This window comes from Papilio machaon, chromosome 5, assembly GCF_912999745.1.
Source record: "Papilio machaon chromosome 5, ilPapMach1.1, whole genome shotgun sequence".
NCBI lineage: Eukaryota > Metazoa > Arthropoda > Insecta > Lepidoptera > Papilionidae > Papilio > Papilio machaon.
In genome coordinates this window covers 491,857-518,405 of record NC_059990.1, presented here as the reverse complement: position 1 = coordinate 518,405, position 26,549 = coordinate 491,857, and the positions used below count along the sequence as shown (strand labels likewise).

The following is a 26,549-nucleotide window of genomic DNA, read 5'->3' as shown; positions in this document are numbered from 1 at the left end:
GGCAATTATTAATTTGCTGAGTTTGAGATTAAGACATGCTCTTTGAAATAGTGAAACCTCCATTAGTGACAGATTTATCGAAATTGCAGCTGTGTTGACATCGGATCGGGCGCGTCACCTTCACCTTGCCGTGCCGTGTCGAGTTCTATTGATGTCTGTGTCACAAGCTCACTAGTACTAGTAACTACACTACGCGGGAATTCATTTACTTTATATTTTTAACCGACTTCATTAAAAAAACATCCATACTTAATACGAATCCAATGGTGGAAAAACAATTCTTAAACAAATTTTAACGGAAAGAACGCTATCCCGCGTACGTAAATACGGAAATGAATAATCATTTATTTAAGTGTCGACTGTGATTTCCTTCTTTAAATTAAGGGAAAATGTATTGAATGAAGACTTACCAGTAGACCATTAAATATTCGAACCCAGGATCGCATTTTTCGTAGTTACTTTTACGCTGACAAAAGGCTTGAAGGAACAAAATTGATGTTTTAGTTTTGCAAGTATTTGTTCTTAGTTTTATACCTTCCTGTTCAATCTTGAATACAATGATTATGTAAAATCCATCAAAGGGTTTAAATCAATAATTAATTGATAGTTGCCAAAAGTTGGCAACCTCCCGTTAGGTCGTTGCACTGCGATGGCGGGGAAGCAAAACCGCCAGAGACACGCCGGCGCAACCATTGCCGTGCGTTCGCTGGACGCATGCGCGTTGCCTCTGCCTTTCTTGTGGCGCGAAAAAGTACTCGTCTGCAGTTCGATATTTGAAAAAAAAGTAAAAAAAAATTACTTTGTATTGTAAAATTTTATTTACAATATTTTAGTTGTGTGTTTGTGTTAGTTATAGAAGAAAATAGTCAAAATGAAATATAAGGTAAGATTATATAATATAATTTATAATATTCATAAATATTGCTTTTAATGTAAAATCTATTATTATTTTTTTATTAATTGAATTAAAAAATATTTATGTAGAATTAATAAAAACAGTTTTATAAAACCAACACGGTCTGATCTAGAATTAAACTTGTCCCTAAAGTTTATTACCTACACAAATATTAGTAAGCGAAAACCTAAAGAAGTGTAGCAAAAGCATAATGTTTAATTTTAAGAGATTTGTCATTCGTTTTTTTAAATTAATATTGTTTAAACAATTTAAAAGTACTAATAGAAGGTAGTTGGCTATCCGAGATTTGTACAGTAACACTTAAGGAAACTAAATACGAAAAAGTATAAATTACGAAAAATTACGAAAAAGTATAAAGTAATTTTATTGTAATACAGACTAACGTAAAAATTAATTAAGACTGCTTTAATGTAACACTCATTTTGTGGGAGCCTTGGCTCTTGAACTAGGTTGCACTGTGTTTCAGGAGTTAATACCTTTCCCCTTCCATAAATTCAAGGTATTTTACAAACTAGCTGTCGCCCACGACTCCGTCCGCGCGCAATTAAAAAAAGACTCAATTAGTAGTCTATGTGTTCTTCTAGACTTCTATACGATCCGTTGAGTCGTCAAACAAACATCCATCCATCCACCCATCCATCCAAACATTCGCATTTATAATATTAGTAAAAAGTAAGATAGGACCAACCACGTTCTTACCAAGTAAATTTTTCATAGTTTGTTCTGGTGACTGAGTATCAAATCTCTCCACACAAAAACCAAATACAAGAAAAACATAATAGTTATAAAGTATGTCCTATTATGTATCTTATCCCCTAAGTGGTATGTGAAAAGTATTTTCTCCCTCCAGCAGCGCCCGATAGACGACCAATTTTTTTTAAATATTTATGTGGTTAATTTTAAAATAATAATAACAATAATAAACTTTATATCACTTCCGTTAAACAGACCGCAGTAAGTAACTATTAAAACTGAAATTTTAAATCAAGTATGCAAAGCCCAGAGAGTTATAAGAAACTTACAGCAATAAAAAAATAACCTTTTACATTTTTTTTTCATTATCTTAAATTTAACCCATCAAAAGCAAAACAATTACAATCGAATCTGCAATTGCGGATGTCTATGGGCAGCGGTCGCTTCGCTGTTTAGACGAACTCAGGTGACCGCTTGCTTGTTTGCCACCTTAGGACATAAAAAAAATTATTTGAAAAACCTCACCTTTGCAACCTCACCATTTACGAATTAAATAAAATTAATTTTCATATTGGTCCTAAGGATGGATAGGATGGATAAGTGGGGTAAGTATACGTCGCTATCTTGACAATTGACATTTTTAATTATCGTAGCTATAAAGATTTTAATAAAATTTATCTTTGGGAATGGAACCAAGAGTCGTGTATTACAATACTAACTACTCAGTCAATGGGTTACCAAAAAGTGTAAAGTAAATATAATTTGATTGAGACGTTTTCTCTCACAGATGCGAGAAAAATGATACCCGTATCCATTGAGGCGAACGAAAATATTTGGCAGTGTTGTTGTTATAACGATTAAGGTTGAACCATTGTCGATGTATATTATATTTATCATTTTACGTTTTGAGCTGCGATATATCTGGTTGAAGAGACAATTCTGGGATAATGTGAACTGTCTTTTGTTATTTGAACTGTTTTATACGATGTTCCCAGACCTAATACAATATAGCGATAGTCTTAGTTAATTTGTAATGTCAATTAAAATAAGTAAACTCTAAAATAAAATTAAGAGTGAAGGAAAGAATCTTCTCTTTCTGATTAAAATAAAATTGAATTATTATTTTTAAGCTTCATTATGCAACTGATTTCCCATCATAAGCATTGTTCTAGTCTGTACCTTTTTACCAAAATCTATATATATAAAAGAAAGTCGTGTTAGTTACCACTCAAGAACGGCGATCTGAATCGGATCTGAAACGGCGAATCGATTTGACTGAAAATTGGTGGGCAGGTAGCTTAGAACCAGGAAACGGACATAGGATAATTTTTATCCCGTTTTCTATTTTTTATTCCGAGCGGACGGAGTCGCGGGTAAAAGCTAGTATAATATAAAAGAAAGTCGTGTTAGTTACACTATTTATAACTCAAGATCGGTCGAACTGATTTAGCTGAAAAGTGATGGGGAGGTGGCTTAGAACTAGGAGACGGACATAGGAACTTTTTTTTTTATCATGTGTGCATTTTTTTTATTCCGTGCGGACGGAGTCGCGGGTAATAGCTAGTTATTTATAAAACAGAATAAAACAATAAATTTCTGATCAAAGTATCATGTGACTTAATTTTAAAAGCTCTTTTTTATAACACTGAGCTTTATAATTAAAACTTGTACCTAAATAAAAGATGCTGGCTGCAAATAACTGCACTTTATCCAGTTCCGATCGAAACCAGTCGAGTTCTGACTGCGACCCCATACCGTCAAATTTATGCCGTTATGATGTAAACAGAATTCGCATCACCCCTTCAAATGGTTCATCGACCTTAGTACATCGACAATTTGACAATGCTCGAGCAACAGTTATAATAAATTATTCATACCGTATTGTTCACTATTAATCATATATCTCGAATGATTTATCGCTGACATAAATGTAGGTGTTAGTTAGAATTTTGTACATAAAAATGTTATTGCAAAATAACATTTTTCACACATATTTTACCCTTAAAGCATACATAGTTAATATAGCGTTCTTTTAACTAAATTAAACCTTTAACCATGTTAAAGGTTCGACAGAATTCCCTATAACAAAGAAGTTGTAAAAATATTTGTATCACTAAATAGTTTTTGCCTACGACTTCATCTGTGAATAAAAAACATTTAGTAATAAAAAATATCTGCTTAGTTTTTCTTGGTGTAAATTCCATTTATCATTTCTAACTTATGTTATTAAAAACTAACTGTATGGAAGGTTTGCGGTACAAGAAGTGGTTTTATGACGCATTTCCATATACACAAGAGCCTTAGTGTTTTCCACCTTTACACCTGCTTTTCTTTAAACATGGAAATCATCCAATTGATATTTATCTTTGAAAGTTCAGGATGTTAAAAATTCTTTTGATAAATTATTTTCTATAATGTATTATAGTGTTGTCCATACATACAATACAACAGTATATACATCCATACAATGTAATAACATCTGACATTACTAGACAGGCTTGTATTTAACTTTCAAATATTAAATGGCTTTGATTTGTAAGAGGCATGTCAAAGCTCACAAGACTCGTCCTTGCATAACGGATGCGCCGGCGCATCTCTTGTATGTACCTTCAGTCACGCCTTAAACCTATAATAAAATCGATGTTGTGGCTAAATGGTGAGAAAACAACATTTAAATTTAATATTAACATAGTCATACAGCAAAAATAAAATTAAATTCATTAATATTTAACAGATAAACAATCAACCGAACGAATACAATTAAATTTGATCAAATTATTATCTTACTAATATTATAAATACGAATGTTTAGATGGATGTATGTTTGTTTGAAGGTATCTCAGGAACGGCTCAACGAATCTTAACGAAATTTGGCACTGATGACATACTCTGAAAGAACATATAGGCTACATATTAAGTTTTTTTAATTCCATGCGGACGGAGTCGCGGGCGGCAGCTATTTTGCAATAATTCTAAACTTACAATCTGTTTACTATAGACCGACTTTGAATTGAATAATGCAGGTTACAGTGGACATGTTTAATGCATTCGCTTGCTTATTTAATTGAGTTTATTATGCGCACGCGCCTCCATGTTCTTTGCCTTATGATATACGAGTACATCTCATAGTAATAAAAATTACGTCTTCTTTTTATAATATGAACGACGTCACGAATCGTGATTTGATTTCCAGTAATTGAATTTTCCTACGTTTGTATATTGTTTTGTATTTATCTTGATAACGACTGCGACGTTGTGAACTGCTTGATATATGACATATAAAATTTCGTAAATAGATGTTAAATAATTCGTAGTCTTTAGCAAGAAATAAGCAAACACAGGGTCGGCGGGTAAGAGTGCGACCGCCTACACAACAGGTCTTAGGGTATTATACAGTGTCACATAACCCTTTTTAAACTCCCCCCCCACTCTCCAGCATGGTAAAATTAGGACACCGTAGAAAGCTCGCCCAGGGCGCTAGTAGAAACCGTAACTACTAACGTAACATATATACCAACAGATAATATACCAACTTTATAAGTAACCGTAACTACGGGATTGGCATGTAGATGTCATGAGATATAGTTTCATGTTTAATTCGAGAGATATCTGAGAAGTTTGACCCACGTCTGAAAGAGTTATACATTGTTCAGACAACCCCATGTGTTTTATGTTCTATTGTAACACGATGTGGGTGTTGAGTTTCGATATGGGTGTTCATTTGGAAGGTTAAAGCAATATTAAAGTCAACATATTCTATAGTACAGTTATTAGTAACTACTGCAGTTTAATTTCTTATTAATTGGTAATGAATAAATTTTCTCGGAATCTCGATGTATTTTCTTTTTAACAATTACTTTTATTATCATTTGTAATTATACATAATAATAAGTATTTATATATTTAATTCTCACTACAATGTAAAGTTAAATAAACATAATATATAAATAAAACATAATATATTATATTATTTTACAAAAACATCTTTCCCCACTTTTTCTCATAGTTATTCTTACGCAAATATCAAATAGATTACGTAACTATAAAGTACATAGAAGGAAAATATTCTTTTTTTTTAAATAAATAAACCCGGACAACTGTAGTAAATCAACAAGAGTGAACTTTAGATGTTTTGTGTAGGTATACAATGATTTTTTACTTACAGTAATGTATTTAGAAATATTTAAGGAGGTTATAATAAAATGTATGTCTTGTCTATGTATAACCTAAAATAAAAACATTTACAACATAACACGTGAAATATTGGAATTCCAAAAGAAAAGTCTTTATTTCAGCAACACCTAGGGTATCATACATTTCTATATTAATACAGAAAATGAATTCTCCAAAGTTAATTTAAAATAATTATTTGTAAAAGAAAATGAAAAAGTGATGGACCGATGGTTAAAGTTGCGAAAGTTCACCAACGGTGCTAACCTAGGGACTAACATTAATTTACGCGCGAAAACTTGAAACATGGCGTCTGAAGCAATCAAATTAGATACGGCAACTGAAGTGCCGCAAGTTTCGAAGATCACTGAATAGAAAATTTTTGCAACGTTGTGAAAATTTTATACGTTAATCGTTATTTAAAGTGGTACAAGAATTGAATTGTGCAATTGTAAGATGACTAATTTGACGGTAAAATATTATTATTTTTTATGTCGTATCGCAACGTCAATCTCACTAGATATAGACTAGACTAGAATATGTAATCACGTATAGGTTAAAAAATATAATTATTAAAAAATATAAGATGCTGTTTAAGATGGTACGTACTCGAATACGTACTACGGCAATAGACACTTGGTATACAACGAAGTATACGGGTACTAAATAGGCTTAAATGCACACACGTTCCAGCTAGTGAAGGACCGCGATACCAAAGACAATATCGTTTCAAAACGAAAGGGAAAGTTGAGAGCAAGAAACAAATTCGCTTTCTCACGACCTAAGCGCAATATATATTCTGTCACAGGCATAATTAAAATTGACATGTGTGTGAGCATAGATGCCTTTGAAATCTCATCTATTATATAAAAAAAAACTCCAAATTGCTAATGTAGAAAAAAAATTGATAATAAAGCATGTCAACAAACATTAAAAACAACAAACATAAACTTTAGGACTTCGTCCCAAAATAACCTAGTCTATTAAATATAAGCGTCAATACAGAAGAACAAAAAACACATAAAAATATAGAATATCAGTTTCTACGGTTGAAATTTCTTGTGTCCTCAACATCCTATTCTTAAAAAAGTTACAACATAAAAATTGCAAATTTCAAGCTGAAATGAAATGAAACTGAAATTAATATTATGTTCTTAAATTACTATGTTAACGTTTAACAATACGTAACAAATTATAACAACAATACATTATAAATTAAATATTATAATATTATAAATTAGTTGTGCAAGTATTGACAAAGTGTGAATAATTTAATGACAAATTTTTTATTGGTGCCAAAAAGAAATTTGTAATATTAAGTTTTTCCTTAGAAAAACACTCCCACATTTTGACAGAACGAAATCAAACAAAGTATAAAGTGACGTCCGACATGACGAATGATAGATCGACTTTAAGGAGAAAAACCTGATACGCCGACCTTACAGAGTGGGTGCTTATTACCGTTCCATACATAGATTTTGATCAGTTTCCAATCAGCATGGTTAATTTAAGTAAAGACAATATTTTGTTACATTATCTTTTACATTTGTAAACAAACAAATTGTTAAGTTGTGGGTCAAACTCATTATTGATGCCACGATCACCTTTCAAATAGTTAGACGCGCAACGAACTGCTGAAAATAAGACAAAAAATCTAAAGAGAAGTGTAACAGTGAGGCAAGTGGGACACAGATAATGTTACCATATTCCAACATAACTGCGGACGTAACAGTACTATAATCGCTGTATTAGCTAACGATTCTTTCGTTAGATAGTCATTGAAATAATTATTATTCTAGCAATACCATTTTATGAATTAATAAGTTTCAATAAATCTGTCTTTGGTTAATCTCTTGATTGCTTTCGTTAACTACGAAAAAAGGCTTGATCCTTCGAGTCGGATTTAATAGGATATACATTTGACTTGGCTGTATAACTTTTTTTAAACAACTCTGTTGACATGCGTAAAATAACATATTTATATCGCTGTTGATCTTAGCTTCCTTAATGAATAGAGCTAATTTTTTTTAATGGAATTGTAAGTTATAAAAAAATGTTATTAAATAAAACTGGTAGGTTCCAGTCCTCGAAAACTTCCTAGTAATATGGTAAGCTTTGTCATATAGCAACTAGGACGTGGTGACATAATGGCAGTTTCTGTGGTATCACATAATGTAGCATTGCGTGCGAACATGGCACTGGGCGACCGAGGATAGTTTTTGTGCCGGTTCAATAAAGATTGTTGACCTATTGCCTCTATTGAACAGAGCCGTCTTCGCTTACATATCTCGTCCCTTTCCGTTTCCAAGTAAAATTAGGTTATACTTATGCTAAACGAAAGACTGGAGACAATAAAGAAAAAAAATAAAAAAAATTAATAAAGATAAGTAATAACCAGGTTTATGAAATTTAAAATCAGATGCATTATGCTTATTACTTAAGTAATAGTAATCTTTTTTATAATTTAAATCATTTTCATGTGTCATGTACCTTATTAATGACTTGCTGTCGCCCGCGACACCGTCCGCGTGGAATTAAAAACAAACGTAATAAGTTGCCTAAGTATTCTTCCAGACTATGTTCTACATATGTGCCAAATTTCATAAAGATCCGTTGAGCCGTTTCGGAGATACCTTCAAACAAACATCCATCCATGCATCTAAACATTCGTATTTATTATATAAGTACGATAAATATTCATATAATTAAAAATAATTAAATTTGTAAGTTATAATATCTGTTGTATTGTTTAGTTGCACTAACCGTGAGTGCGTTTCATTGAATCAACATCTCGGATTGATTCATGCGTTCAGAGACGGAAAGCGGCAGCGGCGGTAACTAAGGTTGTTTGTTAATTATTATCTATATATTGTCAAGACATTAGCGTAATTTACACGACGAAATTCTATTTTAAAAATAAAACCATTAAGCTGAGCTTTTTTAATTTAAAAACTTTATCTATATTTTTTAATTAAATTAATTAAATGCCTGGTTGTCTATTAATACTTTTAATTATGCGAAATCCAACAACATCTTAACATATAAGATAAGAATTAATAACAACTTGCTCTCAGCGCCTCAGTTCATAGTATTATTGGGACCTTGGAGGTTAATCTTGTTGAACAAATCTCACCTCGACGGCTGCATGACGGCGGCGCTAGTGTGTTCCTCTTGTCTATGTCATCCTGCCTGCACGCTCCATGAACTCCACGACAATGAAAACATAAATATTAGTGTCTTTGGATATTGATAAGGGTTTTAAATTCGTTTATTTCACATAATGAAACGAAGCTAGAATTAAAAGTTAATTGTTAACCTTTAACTAGGATAAGGTTTAGAGTTTTATTACGTAAAAATTAATTTAGGAACGTTTGTAAATAAACTTATCTAGTCTTAGAATCAGTCGTCTGTTATGCTAACAAAAATTTTCTTTTAGTCCTTCGTCAATAAGCGTGAGATTTTCAATCGTTCACTATCCGCTACAAGCTTGTCGCAGCCGCCATTTTGACTATGAGAAAGTGATATAATTGCATCCACCAACCAATGCACTCTTGCAATACGATTGCTTAAAAGTAAGAAAGCTTCTGTTAATCACCATACATTGCGTGCTCTGTATTATTAAAAAGTTAATTGAATTTGATACGTAACATGGAAACTATTGTAGTAAAACAATAACATAAGCAATAACATGTAACGTATTGATGAACACGGAATACGTTTTGACAAATATGACGAAATAAAACAACACAGATAATTAATAACCTAGTCGTATTTTAACGTTTTTAATAGCTTTGTACAGCTATTATAACATTATTTTGTTAACATTATAATCATGAAAAAAGTAAAAATATAATCACTGCACTCATCAACATCTTAGTAATTAGAAAAGTAAAATATACCAACTGATCTGTAACTGTTAAACCAAATTGACAATAGCCGAATATAATTTTCGAATCCAGGACTTAAGATTTCGCAAACCGTATACTCCATTAAGCTACATGTGCGGCGTAATATATTACGTATTTAAAAAACCATTAGCAGCGTCATTAAAGTATTAAATGCTTCTTCTCTTTTGATAATCTTTTTTACTACAAACTGACATATGACATACTTTTAGTAAAATGATTCTCGCATAGCATAATTATCTGTATTTAGAAATAACTCTTAATTTAATAAAATAAATGATTTTGTAACAATAAACAGTGATGATATGAATTAGAAAACGGCTATTGTTTTATAATTCATTACCTTTATATACAAATATGTAACTCTAGGTATTGATGAACACTTGACACACGTTTTTGCATTCGTTAAAATCTTGTTGATTTCTTAAAAACAATTAACATTCCAATTCCCTTAAATCTTAATTGTTAAAAACAAACAAAACTTGTAGAAGTAAATATAACATTTTAAACATAACTTTTGATAAATTTTTGAATATAAACAGTTTTCGACTATTGTTTTGGTAAAAAGTTTGAATCAATTTTATACATCGTGTTGCTAGTAAAAATTCCTACGTCTGAAAACTTAAAAAAATCCTGTAAATTTAAACCGTCAAATTCTATCTTGTCTTTCGACGTTCTGCCGACCCCTTTGTGTGGCAGTGGTTATAATATATATTTGGTAGTATATCAGCATATTCGGCCATTGTGCGGCATCGCGTGCGCTATCTGCAATCAGTATTGTCGGCATTGTGCTGCCACTGACACACACAATGCCGTTTGATATCATTACCGGAGACTCGAATGTTATATCACCGATGTCGGCTTCAAGTCGGCTAATGCAATCGCGATAAAATCCTAAAAGACATCGCGCAAGCACATTCAATTGTTCAGCTGTTCTTTTCCAAGGCCGATATGAGATAATCCGCAAAAAATGTTCGATCTTTTTGAAGAATTATTTAAAATAATTCGTACCATCCATACCGAGTGAACCATCTTCTAAAATAGAATTAAGCTTATAGGAATCATTTATTTATTTCAAAAATATAATAAAACTTAAACATAATAAATTGTTTTGTCACAGGTGAGAGACGTGGAGAGTGACAGTCAGAGTTCCAGTGCTATGCCGGCTTGCAAACTGGAAGAGAAGCTGTAAGTACCTGTAATAAATTTTTGATATAGCTGATGATATGAACTAAGTAATGCAAAAATTACTAGGATAATATTAATTAATTAATTATGTCAAACAACTTGGTTTAAAAAATATATAAATGTAACAGAAGACTATATCTTCGATTCGTATGTGAACTACATATTGATCCTGCACTGTTACTGCACGTGTCCAGTATATTAGCATAAGATATAGACGAGCAAATCACGGAAACGACTGCCCTGCATACAATTGATACCTTCCAAAAATAACTTATAGAAAATATTACCTCATTCGCCTTTTCTTCCGTAAAGTAAATAGTGCTTGTTGTTTTGCAAGAAGAATGATGACCTATTCGTATGCAAAAGTGTAAAAAAAATTAAGCAAAGATAGAAATAAATTCGTCAGATTGTGAGTTCTTTAGTTTATTGGCGCTAAACATTTACGAATGTATCGCGGAAGTAGTTTATTCTGACGATAGAACTCCAATACTGTGAATGCATCGCTTGCATAACTCGTGCACGCACGTTGCCCACTTTGCCTACATCGCTCACTTTAACCATACTATGGTAACTTTGACGATAATTCGAGTGGGTTGTAGGAATTACATTTTAATGCATTTGGTACGTTATGAATACAAAAGATTGCTATTAATATTTTCAAAGGTGCTGTGTTGAATGTGTCAACTAACTTTATACATAGGACATCAACGCCAAATATTGTTTTTTTTTATTTGATTCACAATCGAATACTTTTTTGACCAATATATGTAATCATAATTTGAAATAATTTTCACGTCTATCGCACGACAAAGAAAGTTTTACTTAAGAGTATCTCCGATTACGGGTAACAGGCTCAACTGATCTTGATGATATTTGGCACAGATGTAGAACATAGTCTGAAAGAACACATAGAAGAAACAAGTCTTTACAATAAGACTTTTTTTATGTTTTAAATTTTTTGAAATACTGAAATAATTGATGTTTCAAAATAAATACCTCTAAAGAGGTAGAAGCGGCAGGTAAAGACTAATTAACAGGACAAGAACTGCTCTACAAAACAAATGACTCATCACTGTATAAACAGTTAATTATAAAACAAATATGTTTTCAAACCAAAACGCATTATTTTATTTAATATCAATAGTGTTTTTTTTTTAATTTTCATAAAAACATCCGCGTCTATTAAAATCTTTTACCTCATGGAATATTACTTTTGCTAATTATCTGTTAACCAAATTACGTTAGTTAAATGCTTAAAATAATTATTATTAATTAAATCTTGTTTCAACTTTCTCTGGTAGGAGTTTGTTTATATTTTCATAGTTTCGTATTGTTTAGAATAACCAAGTACTAAACACGATCTAAATCTGGATTGTTCGTGTTAATATTTGAGCTTTAGACTCCATTAAATTCAATTATGTGTGTATGTATATTTTTTATATTTGTGCACAAAAGTACATTAGCAAAGTACACTGAAGCCTCAGTAATTAAGTTAAGAATTAAAACCGCTACAACAAGCACTATTTTTTTTTAATGTGGTGAGCTTGAAGTCTTTTGCTTCCGGACTGTACGATGTACAATCAGCGACAAAGATTAGACATTACCTAGTAATATTTTCAGCAATCAATTGTATATAGCTGTATTAAGTGTTTCTGTTCAATAACTTTTGTAGACAACTGTACAGTAACTAGAACATTTATCGGAACAACGAGAAATCGTCGAGTAATAAAATGCTAAGGTCTAACAATGAATATGTCAAAAGCGTGATATATTTATATGAACACGATTGTACATTGATACGGAATTGATCATCAATTACTGATAGCTTACATTTTATTATTTCTAGATTCTAGGTCCTAATTTATTATTTTATATCAACGTGGAAAAATACAATAATTTTTGTTAATCGTTTTGTAAAAAACTCTCAAAATCCAATGAACTATGAACGATTTGAATTATACATTAAAAATCAATATTATTTAACAACCAACAGAATTATAAGCTATTGAAAAACCTAATGATATTGTTACCGATGTAACAAAAGTCACAAAAAGAGCTCAACAACTATTTATGGTAGAAAAAATGACATTGAGACAGCGGGCGTTACAGATGGCCGAGTTGTTCAGCCTCACGATGGATTTCCACAACAGTTACATGCATATTATCATGGATGAATATATTTTTGGTTATAACACCCGATGTAATCCCACAACCACGATCCCAATCAGCCAATTACCATACAAAAGATGTGCATATTGTAATAATTGTAATATCAAATTCAATTTGAAAAGTATTTTATGACTATTAATTAGATAGAATTATTATCAACAAAGAAGCAGCATTTCTTCACATTATTATAAGAGCTTATATTTTCTTGAAAGTATTTTCAACATTATTCTATGTTTTAATACACGTTTTCATTAAGATCTTTACCTTCCGTTGTTGCTCATCTCTATATTTAAATATTTTTACGTGAATACAAAAGGATTATCTCTTTTTTTATTCAAAAGCGAAAGCGCTTCCCGATACTCCAAGGCTGGATACATCATGCAAAGAAAGCGCCGGAGATTCTTTATTACCTTCAGTAATTTATACATCACACAACCGTCGTAGGGTTATGAATATTCCCTTTGTCCCTTCCTTTGTCGATCCAATCATTCGCTCATGAATAATTCACAAATATTTTAATAGCCATGTCTCATCTGATGTTTTGTATGTACGACCATACATCATTATCTCTGTTTACAATAAAAGAAATGATGCGCTGTTTTTCCGTCTTTTCATTTACAAGGTAACGAGACGAGCTACATAATTAAAAGTGAGAGACGATTGCAGTATAAATTAATAAAAAAAATAAATTAAAATTCATACGACTAGTTATTTTGTCCTTGTTTGTTAAAAAGTTTCCTAGTGATTTTTTTTTTCAAAAATGTAATTTAATTAAAGTACTTTTAAGGCGCGTCAAAGCATTTTTACATTTACTTGATTTTTTTTTAAGTTACCTTTTTTAATTTTTATTTCCGAAAAATATATTTTGTCTCAGTTTCGCCATACTTGTTACAATTTATATATTCCTTTGTATTATTAAGGCCAACGGAAACCCAGTAATTAATAATGATAATTCATCTTATTCTTGGGTGTAACTTGATTCCATATTTGATTTATTAAATATAACAATTTTCAGTGTTCGTGTTCAAGGCCACTAAAAACTAATTGGTTTCTAAACAAATAAAATTACCAACAGATATGCGTCATCTTGTTCATTACTCGAATATATTAGATCTAAACATAAAATATTATTTTACGTCATACAATTTTATCTACAAACCCTTTTGTTCTTTTATTTGTTTATGCTTTCTTTTCTTTCGCTTGTTTGTTTTTTGCAATTGTTATTTTTACATCGACACAGGCGATGCGTAAAATGTTCTAATTGATGTTAAAGCATTAAGAACATTAAAAACGTTGTAGGTTACAGACGGATGAACATACAATGTACATATATTAATTGTACATCAATAATCAGTTTTCCTCGTTTGATAACAGCCCGCTCGTAACTCGTTCGTAACTGAATCGCCTAATCAGTAGCTGCGTGTAATCAAAGTCTTTTTTTACTGATGATCGTATATATTATATACTTTGTTAAGTTTGAATAACTGAAGGTCTGTAAATACCGCGTATTTCCTGCTACTTTTTTACTAACGCTTTTATCGATAACTAAAAATTCGTAGCGTAGTAAAGCCACATTCTCGGCCGCCTCAACTAGTGTCCTGCGAAATCGTTCTTTACCATTCTTTAAAAAAATATCGAACGAAAAAAACTAACTTACGTCATGAAAAAACAGTATATTTATTTTGGATTCGTTATAATATTGACTTATTTGATCCACCGCCGAATCATTGACAGCGAAAGTGTCTGTTAAAATTGAATGGATAGTAAAGTCGTATGTGTGCGTTTGTCGCCTTGAGCTTGGCAGCGGCCAGAGGCCAGCATGTAACGGCCTGCAGGCAGCGGCCAATGGCCAGGGGCAATAAGGACATCCGCCGCTTTACGATACTTTCTAATCTTTACCTCTATACGCTTGGCTTAAATCTTTTCGATTTATTATCTCACGCAAGTGTTAAGAGCATGTAACATGTACGTTTCCAGTTTTTTTTAACTAGCTGGCGTCCACGAATTCGTATACGTTGACATTGAATTAAAAAAAAACTCAATGAGTTTCTTTTAAATTTTTTTTTATAAACATTTCTCCATAAAATGTTTATCCCCGAATTTTATGTTTTGTATTCCCTACTATCTTTGAAGGATAACCTTGTGTCAGATAGAAGACATTTTGCCATTTTCGTGCTTGAAAACATATAAAGCTTACTATGTGTTGACACGATGTTCGCGACAAGCTTTTGTATGTTACATAAGATATATTTTTAAGTCAAGTAAAAGTTGATCCTTATGTAATACTAATTATATCTTTACTTCGTTGGCGTTTTGAAATTGAACTTTTTACTTAAATGACAATGAACAACCTGCCTGCCCTGGATAAAGCACTTTAACATTACTTCATAGTAAGTAACTGTTTTTGCTATACATAACTCGTAAGTATTTTTACCGCCATTATTTTTAAAAAAGGTTTTACTGTCAGCTTTCGATACAGAAATTCGCCAAAATTCAATCGACGTAAACGTTTCATTAAGAAGGGTTTCTATAAACATTACGAAGTAAATTATGACTTACATTCATACAACGTTTAATAGTTAGCAGGTCCTAACAGAGCAATTTACAGGGAAAGTGAGGTCCTTATTAGGCAGCATTACACTGCGACGTAACCGGACGCCTATTTAGCGGAGCACCCACACAAGCGGCGCAAGACACAAGCGGTATACATAGCGGGATACATTTATATTATATACAAATTGTAATTTTATATTTTTTATTATTATTTTATGGTGCTTTGACCTGACCAAAAAACGATTTTTCACAAAATTGTTAGGGCTCTGTCTACTGAACTAGTTAAAATTATGTTTTGGGAGACAGCGCCTTCTATCTATTAACTTATGTTAATAAGAGTTAGTTGCTACATTGTATCTAAATATTTAAATTACAATAAATTTTGTCTTTAAAAATTTAAATTTTAAATTAATTAATTCATTACTTACGATTTATTTAAACTAAAATACTCGTAGTAATAAATACGCTGCCTCTTTTGCGTTAGATCAGGGTAGTGGAAAGCCGCGTGCGCGAGTAGAATTAATTGCATGCGCAGGCGCATACGCAGGCGTGGCAATGAACCTGCGTCCACACGTGCTGCCTTCCATTGTCCACACAATACTGTCTTACTTTATCTCATAATTATTATGGAAATCTTAATCTCTTATCTAAGGCATAAAATTGACATAATCTGTGCAAGAAATTTTCTAGACTTTTATTTTCTAGACCTTTTTTAAAATTTATAGATTTTTTTATAGCACAAGGTGGCAAACGAGCAAACAGCCACCTGGATTCGCCGCAATAGCGAGGCGACCGTTGCCCATAGACATCCGCGAATGCAGATGCGTTGCCTATCTTTAATCAACGGAGAAGGGACGCCGATTTTATACCGAACACGCATTTTTTCTTTAACTTTTGAACTCTTAATTTAATTTCTTTCTCCTCACTTCTTCTATGTATCCCAGGAAAAAATTTAGGAATTACTGGTTTATCACCTTCAATGAACGTGAAAATTCTTTTCTTTTAATTCTATTCCTAATTTTGGTAGACAACATTACCTTTTTGATACTTATGACCGTATTACGAGTATTATTTTTTATTACGTGACCGAGACGCGCTTTACGGTAAGTCTTCGTTATTGCTAAGGCAATTCAATACATTTCCGGATCATTGAATTTTCAATATTATTATAATAATCGCACAAGGCTTGTTTGTGTTTCCTTAATCAGATCATACTTTTATGTGCCAAATAAACACGGTTCCGTTTTTTTTGCCGAAAAAGTTACAAAGCATACGATAAACTACTTTTACTTGACCAAATTCAACTTTATATGTGACTTAAATTATCAAAACGTCGATACGGTGAAAGGCTTTGTTGAATGATAAAGTATTTTAAAATATTAATAACAATCTAATATATAAAATTCTCGTGTCACAGTTTTCGTTCTCGTACTCCTCCGAAACGGCTTGACCGATTCTCATGAAATTTTGTGAGCATATTCAGTAGGTCTGAGAATCGGCCAACATCTATTTTTCATTTTTTTTTAACTGCGCGCGGAAGGAGTCGCGGGCGACATATATGTATAGATATATTTTTCGAATGTAATGATTGTTTTGAAACTTTTTTTTGAAGTAACAACAACTTAAATTGAATCCAATTATACAAAACATAATTAAACTTAATTTAAATATAATATTAAAACTAAAATATATCATTAAAAGGTTTTCCTTTAGGCAAGGTTCCGAAGATACTGGCAGCGTTCCCCCTTTGAATGGCTAGACTAATTCTTTGTAGGTAGCTGCCAGCTCTTCGATCTCCTGTGATGTCGACTAACTTTTTTGCTGTTTCCTTAAAAAGCCTTCTAGCACTTTTTTGAAGTTGAACTAGTTCAACTATAGTTTAAACCGCTACTCTCCGTTACTAAAAATCAAATGAACCTATAACCTAATACACGCAATAGGCTTGTCTACTTACAAAGACAATTTGCATAACATAACAATACAGTAACGTAGTATTGTGATAGTGTTGTAATGGTCCTGCTCGACCTGGGAGGCGTATACTGAGTGCTCACATCTATGTCACACTAAGGATCGATCTTTGTCTAACAGCTCTATTGCAAGTGAAAGAGACCCGGATGTGATCTGATCTACTTTTAAACGAGCACCGAAACTTGTATTCACATTCCTAACTGTAATGTCCTTTACTGTTACTCATAGAAAGAAATGCAATCATACTTCTGACCAGAGGCAGGTAAAGGAAGCGTATGTGGGTTATATTACTTCTCTTTTACTTTTTATTTTATGTTGTTATATTCCGTACTTTTATACAGTTTTCAACGCTTAAGTGATAGCTCATTCTACCCATAATTACTTTTATAAAATACCTAAACCCCAATTAATCTTTACTAAGTATTTATAAGGCCTATGCCAAGAGGCACACTGAGATTAGGGACATTTTATCATTTTTTTGCACGTGTATATTTCAAATAATTTCAGAATAAAGGGATATATTATTATTATTATTAAGTAGTTATAGTGTGGTTAATAAATGAACTTTATTGCTTCATAAACGTGCTTAGTCAGTCTTTGTGTCTTCGAACTGCGAGGAAAGTTGATTCAACAATGGAATTTACTCGCTAGGCAAGTGTGGAGAACGTAAAAGTCATTTAGTTAGCCATAAGTCAAGGCGTCGCTTTGTATGCGCACCGCAAGACGTGACCGGACTGCGTGTGCTGCGTCTGGACACGTGCCTTGCCGTTAGCCTGACAGATAGGGCTGACAACTTCCAAGAAACGCAGACCTAAACACTGCATCAAAAAACACGAAGACCTGTGACTCATTTTCTTGTAAAAATGATGTCCAGTGATTTGTCACACCATCCACTTTAATCCAAGACATCGATTTTAAATTCTTCACCAAAATTATGCTCCATAAAAACCAGAAGAATTATAGGAAGCGTCAGACCTACAGACAAGTCAATCCATTCTATTATAACTACGTACAATATTAATTTATATACGAAGTCAAATCTATTGAAAAAAGTTATGCAAATCTGGTAAATAAACATCTGGGCTCAACTAGCTCGTTGTTATCTACTAAAACTAGAGAGCAATATGGCCTTTAGGATTTAGGACTATGTTACCATATGCCTGAGCATATTGTATAAACGATACGAAAGTTTAACCACGTCTACCATTCTTACACCTCAAGATAATAAATAAAATGAATCTTACGTATTGCTCATCCTCGTAAAACAAGTTAAAGTTGCGTCAAGTTTTCCTTCATGTGAAATTATTCCGAGTAAAAGGAAATATGTGTCAAGCCTGCCGCAAACATTACTCAGATGACAGAATTATTTTGGAGAATGAGAGAAAGAGAAATACTAACTAAACTACGTAGAAACAAAGCTCAAGTTAGATTTTCCTCAAACTAGATTTATATTACGGTAACTAGTGATGCAACGGATGTCTGTTTCCGTTTCCGCAAGTGCGGAAGTTCCGCATGCTTTTCAACATCCGTTTCTGCTTCTGTTTCCGCAACTTTTATAACGGAGATAAAACGGAACTTTACGACGGCTGAGAGATCCAAATGCGCGGCGCGAGACGGGCAGTCCGTGCGCGGCCTTTCGGCACTTGTCGCATTTGTTTGTTTACGTACTATTTTGTGAATTTAAGCGCGTAATATTTTCTGCTGCTGTTTGAAACGATCAGTTTCTCTTGCTGGAGTGAACTGTCTAGTTGTTGCCCATATAAAATTTGACAACTGGCAAAATGTGACTATTTCATACTTACGAGTTATTAAATGTACTTTTGAATAAGTGATAACCATGTAATATATCATCATCATTATTTGTAATATATCATCATCATTATTATCATCAGCTTACTATGCATCCCCACTGAGGGGCTCGGAGCCTACCCCAAATTAGGGGTGACTAGGCCATAGTCTACCACGCTGGCCCAGAGCGGGTTGACTTCACACATATCATTGAATTTTTTCTCAGATATGTGCAGGCAGCATCACTACGTTTTCCTTCACCGTAAGAACGTCGGATAAATGTACATATGTAAATCGAAAAACACATTGCGGGACATGGCGGGATACGAACCCAGGCCCTGCAGATTGCAAGTCAAGTGCCACGAGCCACCGACGCCTAATAATTATATCTTTTTCTAATCTAGATTTGGTGCATTTGATACTTAACACATTCACTGTTTACAAAATAAAAAAAATGTAACAGCTGGGAGCCAAAACTTTTTATGATGAATTTTTATTTAGTATCTGGGAATGTTGAACATATAGATAAATTAATAATGTTATTATAATTATTTCAATAAAAAACACATTTTTTGCGTTTGAGCGCTAGAGATCACCATCACACATATACACAAACACATACACACACGCATACACACACATACAGGACATACATATATTTAAAAAATACACATACATAACATTAAGTTCAGCCTTAGCTTCATGTGATACAAGATATTTGTATGTTTGCCTCCGTACGAACGTGGTACTAATCACTATAACACTGTAAGAATGAAACTAATACTCTTTTTCGTTAGTTGACTATATTGCCAGAGTGGCCACACAAAGCAACATGGACTCGCTTCAAACGCCGGCGGCTTACTGGCTACTACAAAGTGAACGGGCTCCTCGCTCGGATCCGAGTGGTCAGCAGTGAATGTATTAATAAAGAAATAAATATATTTGTCGTTTGTCAACACGAGTGGTTTGGCGAACATTAATTTGTAAATAGTGTAATTTTGTTTCCTGAAAATAAATAAAAAAACGCGTATTTTAACTTATTGCAGTGCAGTAAAAAATACATACATTGAAGGCTAAAGGACACCGATATCCAATGCCTTTATAAATTAAAAACGAATACAAACTGTTTTTACCCAAAAAAATATTTTTGTAAATATGTTTTTTATTATTATTTACACTTCTGTTTCCGCATCCGTTTCCGTTTCCGTTTCTGCTAAAATTTATTTTTGACATCTGTTTCCGTTTCTGGTTCCGGTAAGACACTTCCGTTGCATCACTAACGGTAACTACTAACATAGCCTAACCCTTTAATCGTTGAAAATACCTTCTAACAAACATCCATCCATCCATTTCTTCTTCTTCTTCTCGGCCACGTAACGCCCACTGCTGGGCATAGGCCTCCCCCAAAGATCGCCACGATGATCGGTCCTGTGCAACCCGCATCTAGGATACTCCCGCAATCTTGACTAATCCATTCATTTAAACTTTCGCAGTTATAATATTAGTAAGGAGTTAAAGATATTTTAAATTACTTTTTTAAAGTTTTATGCCACACATGATGATACGATGTTATGTATAATGTTTCTAGCTGCTTACTTCATTTTTTCCCAACGGTAATGAATTTTAAACGTAAAAATATTATCTTTGAATGTCAAGTTTGCAGTTTATCATTTTAAATATAACTTGCTATGCGCATGGTTACGATCTTTTTTTTTATATATCAAAGTTAAATGGTACAAAGAACTACTTAATTCAGATATTTGTTTTGAAGAATACTGTTTAAGATATTTAAAAGGGATAGCAACAAAAATTATAGATACGAAGACATATATACGGATATGTATATTGTTATTTGTTAATTTTATATACACATTTTACTCCAGTTGAAAACCTCTTTAGCCTTCTATTAATTTACTTATACTTCATTCAGCAAACATAATTATGCGAATACTGTTTAATAACACACCAAAATTGCTGAAAAAGAAGACATTTAAAGAAAGACAGGTAATCTTCGTGATTTGTTTACATGTAATATTTACTAATCAGAAATTCTTGTTATGGAAATGTCTTCGAAGAAATGCTCTCTTCATTTACACATACATTTTTTAAATAAAAAAATATGTATTTTGTAAGAACGTTTTTTTTTTAATATGTATTTTGTAAGAACGTCACTAGTAATTGAAAGTTAAATAATAGGCTTCAAATCATTATTACTTTATGATATTTAAGTATGTACAACAGTAACAGAGTAAGGCAAATTACAACTTACAATGTTTTACCATTTTGCTGATTACGGGTATGATGCTCAGTCGCAACAATTTCCGCAGTGGAAAAGGAACCTACCATTGTCTAGCATTCATTATAATTTCACTCTATTATTTTTGTTATGTTCTTCCATGATCATTGCAACACATTCAGTGCCATCGATTCGTATCACGAGTCCATTCTGACGTGAAAAAATTATTAAAACATTTTTTTTTTCAATTTATTTTTGGAGCAACCTATGTGTTAGACTTGTTAAAACAGTATGACCATATTATTTGCTATATCTTGTATTGCAATATAGTTCAATTATCTTGACTATTTTTACATAAAATATGAATAAATTATTAAAGAAATTGTCTAATTATATATCATTGCATATGCAATTAGATTACATATAACTTATAAATTTAAATACACGTGTCGGTAAGTAAATAAATAATGTACAAATATTATATACTTACATAATTTACGAGAGTAATCTTCAGAAGATACGAGTACATACAACATTCTTGCTTCTAGACAGGAAGTGATTAAAATAATTGTTCACCAATTTAAAAATTATTTATCACCACATATTTTATTTTTAAATTACGAATTATCTGCCTATTTATTATTTTCTTCATTTATTCGGTAAATGTAATGTTTTTTTTTTTAGAAAACGCCAATAGCCCTATGGTTAAGGGTACAGGCATCCAACCAGGTGCTCGTGAGTTCGAATATTCGTAGTGACATTCGTAACAACAAATAGTAAATTTCAAATCAGCTATAAAAACTGGTTTTTTCGCGGTAGTGGAAAAAGAGTTTAAAATAATTTGTTTTCAGGGAGCGTACGGTACGACGGTCGTCGGTACTGATCTGCGCGTTGGTGCTGTCACTGGCGGCGCTGGGCGGGTATACAGCAGTGCTGCTGCTGGCCGGCAACTCTGCCACCATGCCCTGCCTTAGCGAGGAGTGCGTCGCCACTGGTAAAATACCACCATCTACCACGCAACAACAATCACTTTATCTAGTTTCGATCCAAACTACTAAGTACAAAAAACTACAAAAAACATGTTAAAAAATTTAAATATTAAAATATAGAGTTGCCATGTGTGAAATTTAATGTTCCATTGTTTACCATTTTAGTATTGGATCGAAACGAGATATAATTTACTTCTCTATTCTCTTTCTTTAACCTTTTATTGCAATAAAATCCCAGTGTTTACTCTCCCAAGCGTCATTTGTTATGATGTAAATATGCAGTAAACACTTGAATGGAATCCGGCAGTTGTTTGTACGCAATTAAAGAAATAGAAGATTGCAACAATTAAAAATAATTAAACTTCATAATAAAAATAATTTGCATTTGAGTCGACGCGATGTGCAAGCTGCATGAAAATACATTAAATTCTACCTAGAGCACTTCTACAAAAGGATGTTTACACACTAGACTTGGATATAAATTAAAAGTAGCAATTATAAAAAATGAAATTAATTCTACTCATTACAAAATCCAGGATACATATTGTCGTAAACTTTCCGGTCTACATCAGATGCTGATAATTCGAAGTCACCGACTCAGTAGTTAGTTGGCAAATTACTTTAATTATAATGTAATTTAATACTGAATTAAAATGATAATTAAATAATATACAATAATTTAACATTACATTTTCCCTTAATAACGACGTAGTTTAAGATCATCGGCATGATTTATGCCACGTGGCGTTTTCAACGTAATTGAACCTAACTGCGTACTAAAAGCTGATACGGTTGCATTAATAAGGCACCGATGCGCAGTAACCAGGAATTTTGTTTGTCCGTTTGACCGTACCTGCCACCATGGGTACACATATTTATTTTCTAACACGTGTACACAAACAATATCAGAACAACATATAACGCCTAACATATAAATTAACTTTTCAGTCACAATTTATACGTCAAGTTAGACTGATATTAGAAAAAATATATTTTGTTACAATGGATTTTATAAAAGTGGTGATGTTTTTTGTTGGTGTTGTTACTTTAATAAATTCTTCACCCGTTGACAATAATATGTCATTGATAGAAAAGACTGGTGAGCAAAGTGAAGACGTTAATTTGAACTACTTTAATAAACATTTTAAATTAGGAAAGTCTTTAATCTAATTACTAATATTAAAAATATTTTTTTTTATGAAATGCCGGTTGTTCAGGATCGTTAAAACTAAACTATCATAGACCTTCAAATTTATTAAAGAGTATGTTATTGATTTTACATAATCAATATGCTTTGATGCATGCTCACAAATGTGTGTGACACAAGTATCATCATTTCGTTAGGTTTTTACGAGACCGACGCAGACTTTATGTATGCGGGTTTTTATGTATGTATGTCAATTTCATTATGACCTTGCGGCGTAAACGATTGAACTGTTTTTGATGATTTGGTACAAACAATTTATTTTTTTATTAACTATAACAGTGTTTTTTATATATATTATTTATTTATATATTTATATATATATATATATATATATATATATATATAAATAAATAAAAAATTGTATAAAGAATAAGTGAACATAACTATACATCAATGTATGGAATTTATATAAAGCTAAATAAATAAATAAATAAAATAACAGTGTTTTTTAATTTCCATATATATCGACAGCCTCCCGTATCCTCTCATCGCTGAACAAAGATGTGGAACCGTGCACTGACTTCTACGAGTTCGCGTGCGGCGGCTGGATCAAGAAGAATCCGGTGCCGGAATGGGCAACCTCCTGGGACCAGCTGGCGCTGCTGCGGGAGCAACTGATAGAGAACCTGCGCGAGCTGCTGGAGGCGGGCGATGGGGAGGACGGAGAGATCCTGCCAGAGAGCGTAAAGAAGGCCAAGATTCTGTACAAGACTTGTATTAATACCGGTATGTTACATTTTATTGCCTATTTAATTATTACAATTTCTTAACTTAAAGAAAATCTTTAAATTGTCAACAGACAAATTGGAAGAGAACGGAATCAAGCCGATCGAGAGCTTACTATCGAAGTTAGGTCTGCCGAGCAAACCGCCTCAGAATGCAAGCGAGGACTTCTCGTGGGAGTCAGTGGCGGGGCGCGGCCGCCGCATGCTGGGTCTCAACGTGCTGATCAGCGTGCAGGTCGCAGAGGACGTTCGCAACACCAGCAGGAACCGCGTCGTGGTCAGTACTAATAAATATCTCATGTCTATCGCGCATAACACAACGGAGAAGACAGAGATTGTGGACTCGTATTTGGCACACCTGTCTCGCCTCTTCCACATTCATATATCTACGAATAGAGGTGTAAACTGTATGATTGTATTCCCACTGATGATGTAGCTAATGTATGACTTAAAGAAAATGTCAAATATAAATTTAAAATCATTATCAAGACTCTAATATAGGTATAAGGACCAAACAACTAAAGTTGTAAGTTCCTCGCTATTTCTGTGGTAAAGTCAAGGATAACTTATAAATGTAATTTTAGAAAAACCCATATTGCAAAACAAAGGATTAAAAACTTCCATTGATGGTTACGACTTCTTATATAATTTTTTTTATATTTATTTTTTGTGGACATTTTAATCGAATTAAATTTTATGTTACGCGCATTGCTTTGTAAAACAAAAATAATGTACGTAGAAACAAGCACGCTTAAGTTGCTGATATACCACACTTCGCATGAAATCGAGCCATCAAATGCTAAAGACTAGTCACGAACTGGAATCTTTAAGAACGTCAAGATGTCTCATTAGATTGTGTTTACCTTAAAGATATCATCTGTATACCTACACAAATTAAATTCGTTTTATAAAGTTACATACTCTAACATCCTAAATAAATTAAATTTTTGATATATTCGTTGTACTAAGTTTACAAATTGATTCGTCGAATTCTACGGTATGGTTTGATTAAATGTGGAATTTTTATAACTATAGTTATTTTTTCCATAACTAAAATTGATATAATCTTGCTAGGCTTGCGAAATTATTTCAATTATTTCATCTTCAATAGCGACTTAAGTTGGCTCAAATCTTATATTAGACCAGTTGTTCCTCGTCGATCTGCTTTTAACCTTTACCTATTATTAAAATATGACCTGGATATTGATGTATGGCGAAGAATAAAAATGTTTTTTTATCTATCTTTACTCCGGTTGTTTCTCCGCCAGGTGGAGCAAGTGTCGCCGGGCTTCAGCGAGCGGTACCTGCTGCAGGAGCAACAGTTCGCTCACGAACTGGCGCAGTACGAACAGTACATCCGCGACATGGTCTCTATCGCCGACCCCGACGTTGATGCTCAGCTCTTCGCCGATGACATTATAGCCTTCAGCAAGAGCCTCGCCAAGGTACGGTCTCCTTAGACGTAGCGACCGATTTGCAGGAACCAGTCACAGATACATATCGCATCACGGAGAATTTCTCTATTGCTTGCTTATTTTCCTAGATAATGACCCCGATGGAAGTCCGTCGTAGCGGCACGCACTTGTTCCACGAGGTCAGCTTGTCGCAGCTGCTGCAAGGCACCGCCGGAGGACCGCCGCAGTGGAACCAGGTACTCAAGAGTCATTGCAATTTGTAAACAAATTCTTACAATTTGTACCAATTTTTCAAGTCCAATCTACTATCAGAAGTTATATACGGTGTTAATTGATAATTGCAGCATAATTGGGAGAAATACCTGAAGCTGGTGTTCGCCAACACGAGTGTGACACTGGACCCCATCACCGACCGCATCATCGTCATGGACCTGCCATACCTGCAGAAGTTGTCCGTACTTCTCAATGAAACGGAACCCCTCGTAGTTGGCAAGTGGCATCTGTGACTTTTTAATCATATTCAGCTCACTATATGTCTCCACTGCCTTTCCAAGTTAGGGGTGACTATGACATAGTCAACGAGACCCAGTGCTCAAAACTCATTGGTAAATGGCGGGATTCGAATTC

At 33.1% G+C, this 26,549-nt stretch overlaps 1 protein-coding gene across 2 annotated transcripts in view; it reads left to right on the top strand.

Annotated features, from left to right (window-relative positions):
• Positions 1-846: 846 nt before the first annotated feature.
• LOC106708928 (neprilysin-4) overlaps positions 847-26,549 on the top strand; it is a 28,520-nt gene continuing 2,817 nt past the window's right edge. Inside the window, exons 1-8 of one of the 2 annotated variants that reach the window (XM_045677953.1) lie at positions 847-883; positions 10,805-10,872; positions 22,438-22,580; positions 24,254-24,508; positions 24,582-24,784; positions 25,776-25,952; positions 26,051-26,158; positions 26,267-26,411. In XM_045677953.1, coding sequence (XP_045533909.1) covers positions 872-883; positions 10,805-10,872; positions 22,438-22,580; positions 24,254-24,508; positions 24,582-24,784; positions 25,776-25,952; positions 26,051-26,158; positions 26,267-26,411 — 1,111 coding nt within the window. In that variant the 5' untranslated portion in view covers positions 847-871. Of the gene's footprint in view, positions 884-10,804; positions 10,873-22,437; positions 22,581-23,518; positions 23,675-24,253; positions 24,509-24,581; positions 24,785-25,775; positions 25,953-26,050; positions 26,159-26,266; positions 26,412-26,549 lie in introns of those variants that run through there. The other variant, XM_045677954.1, reaches the window with a different exon arrangement.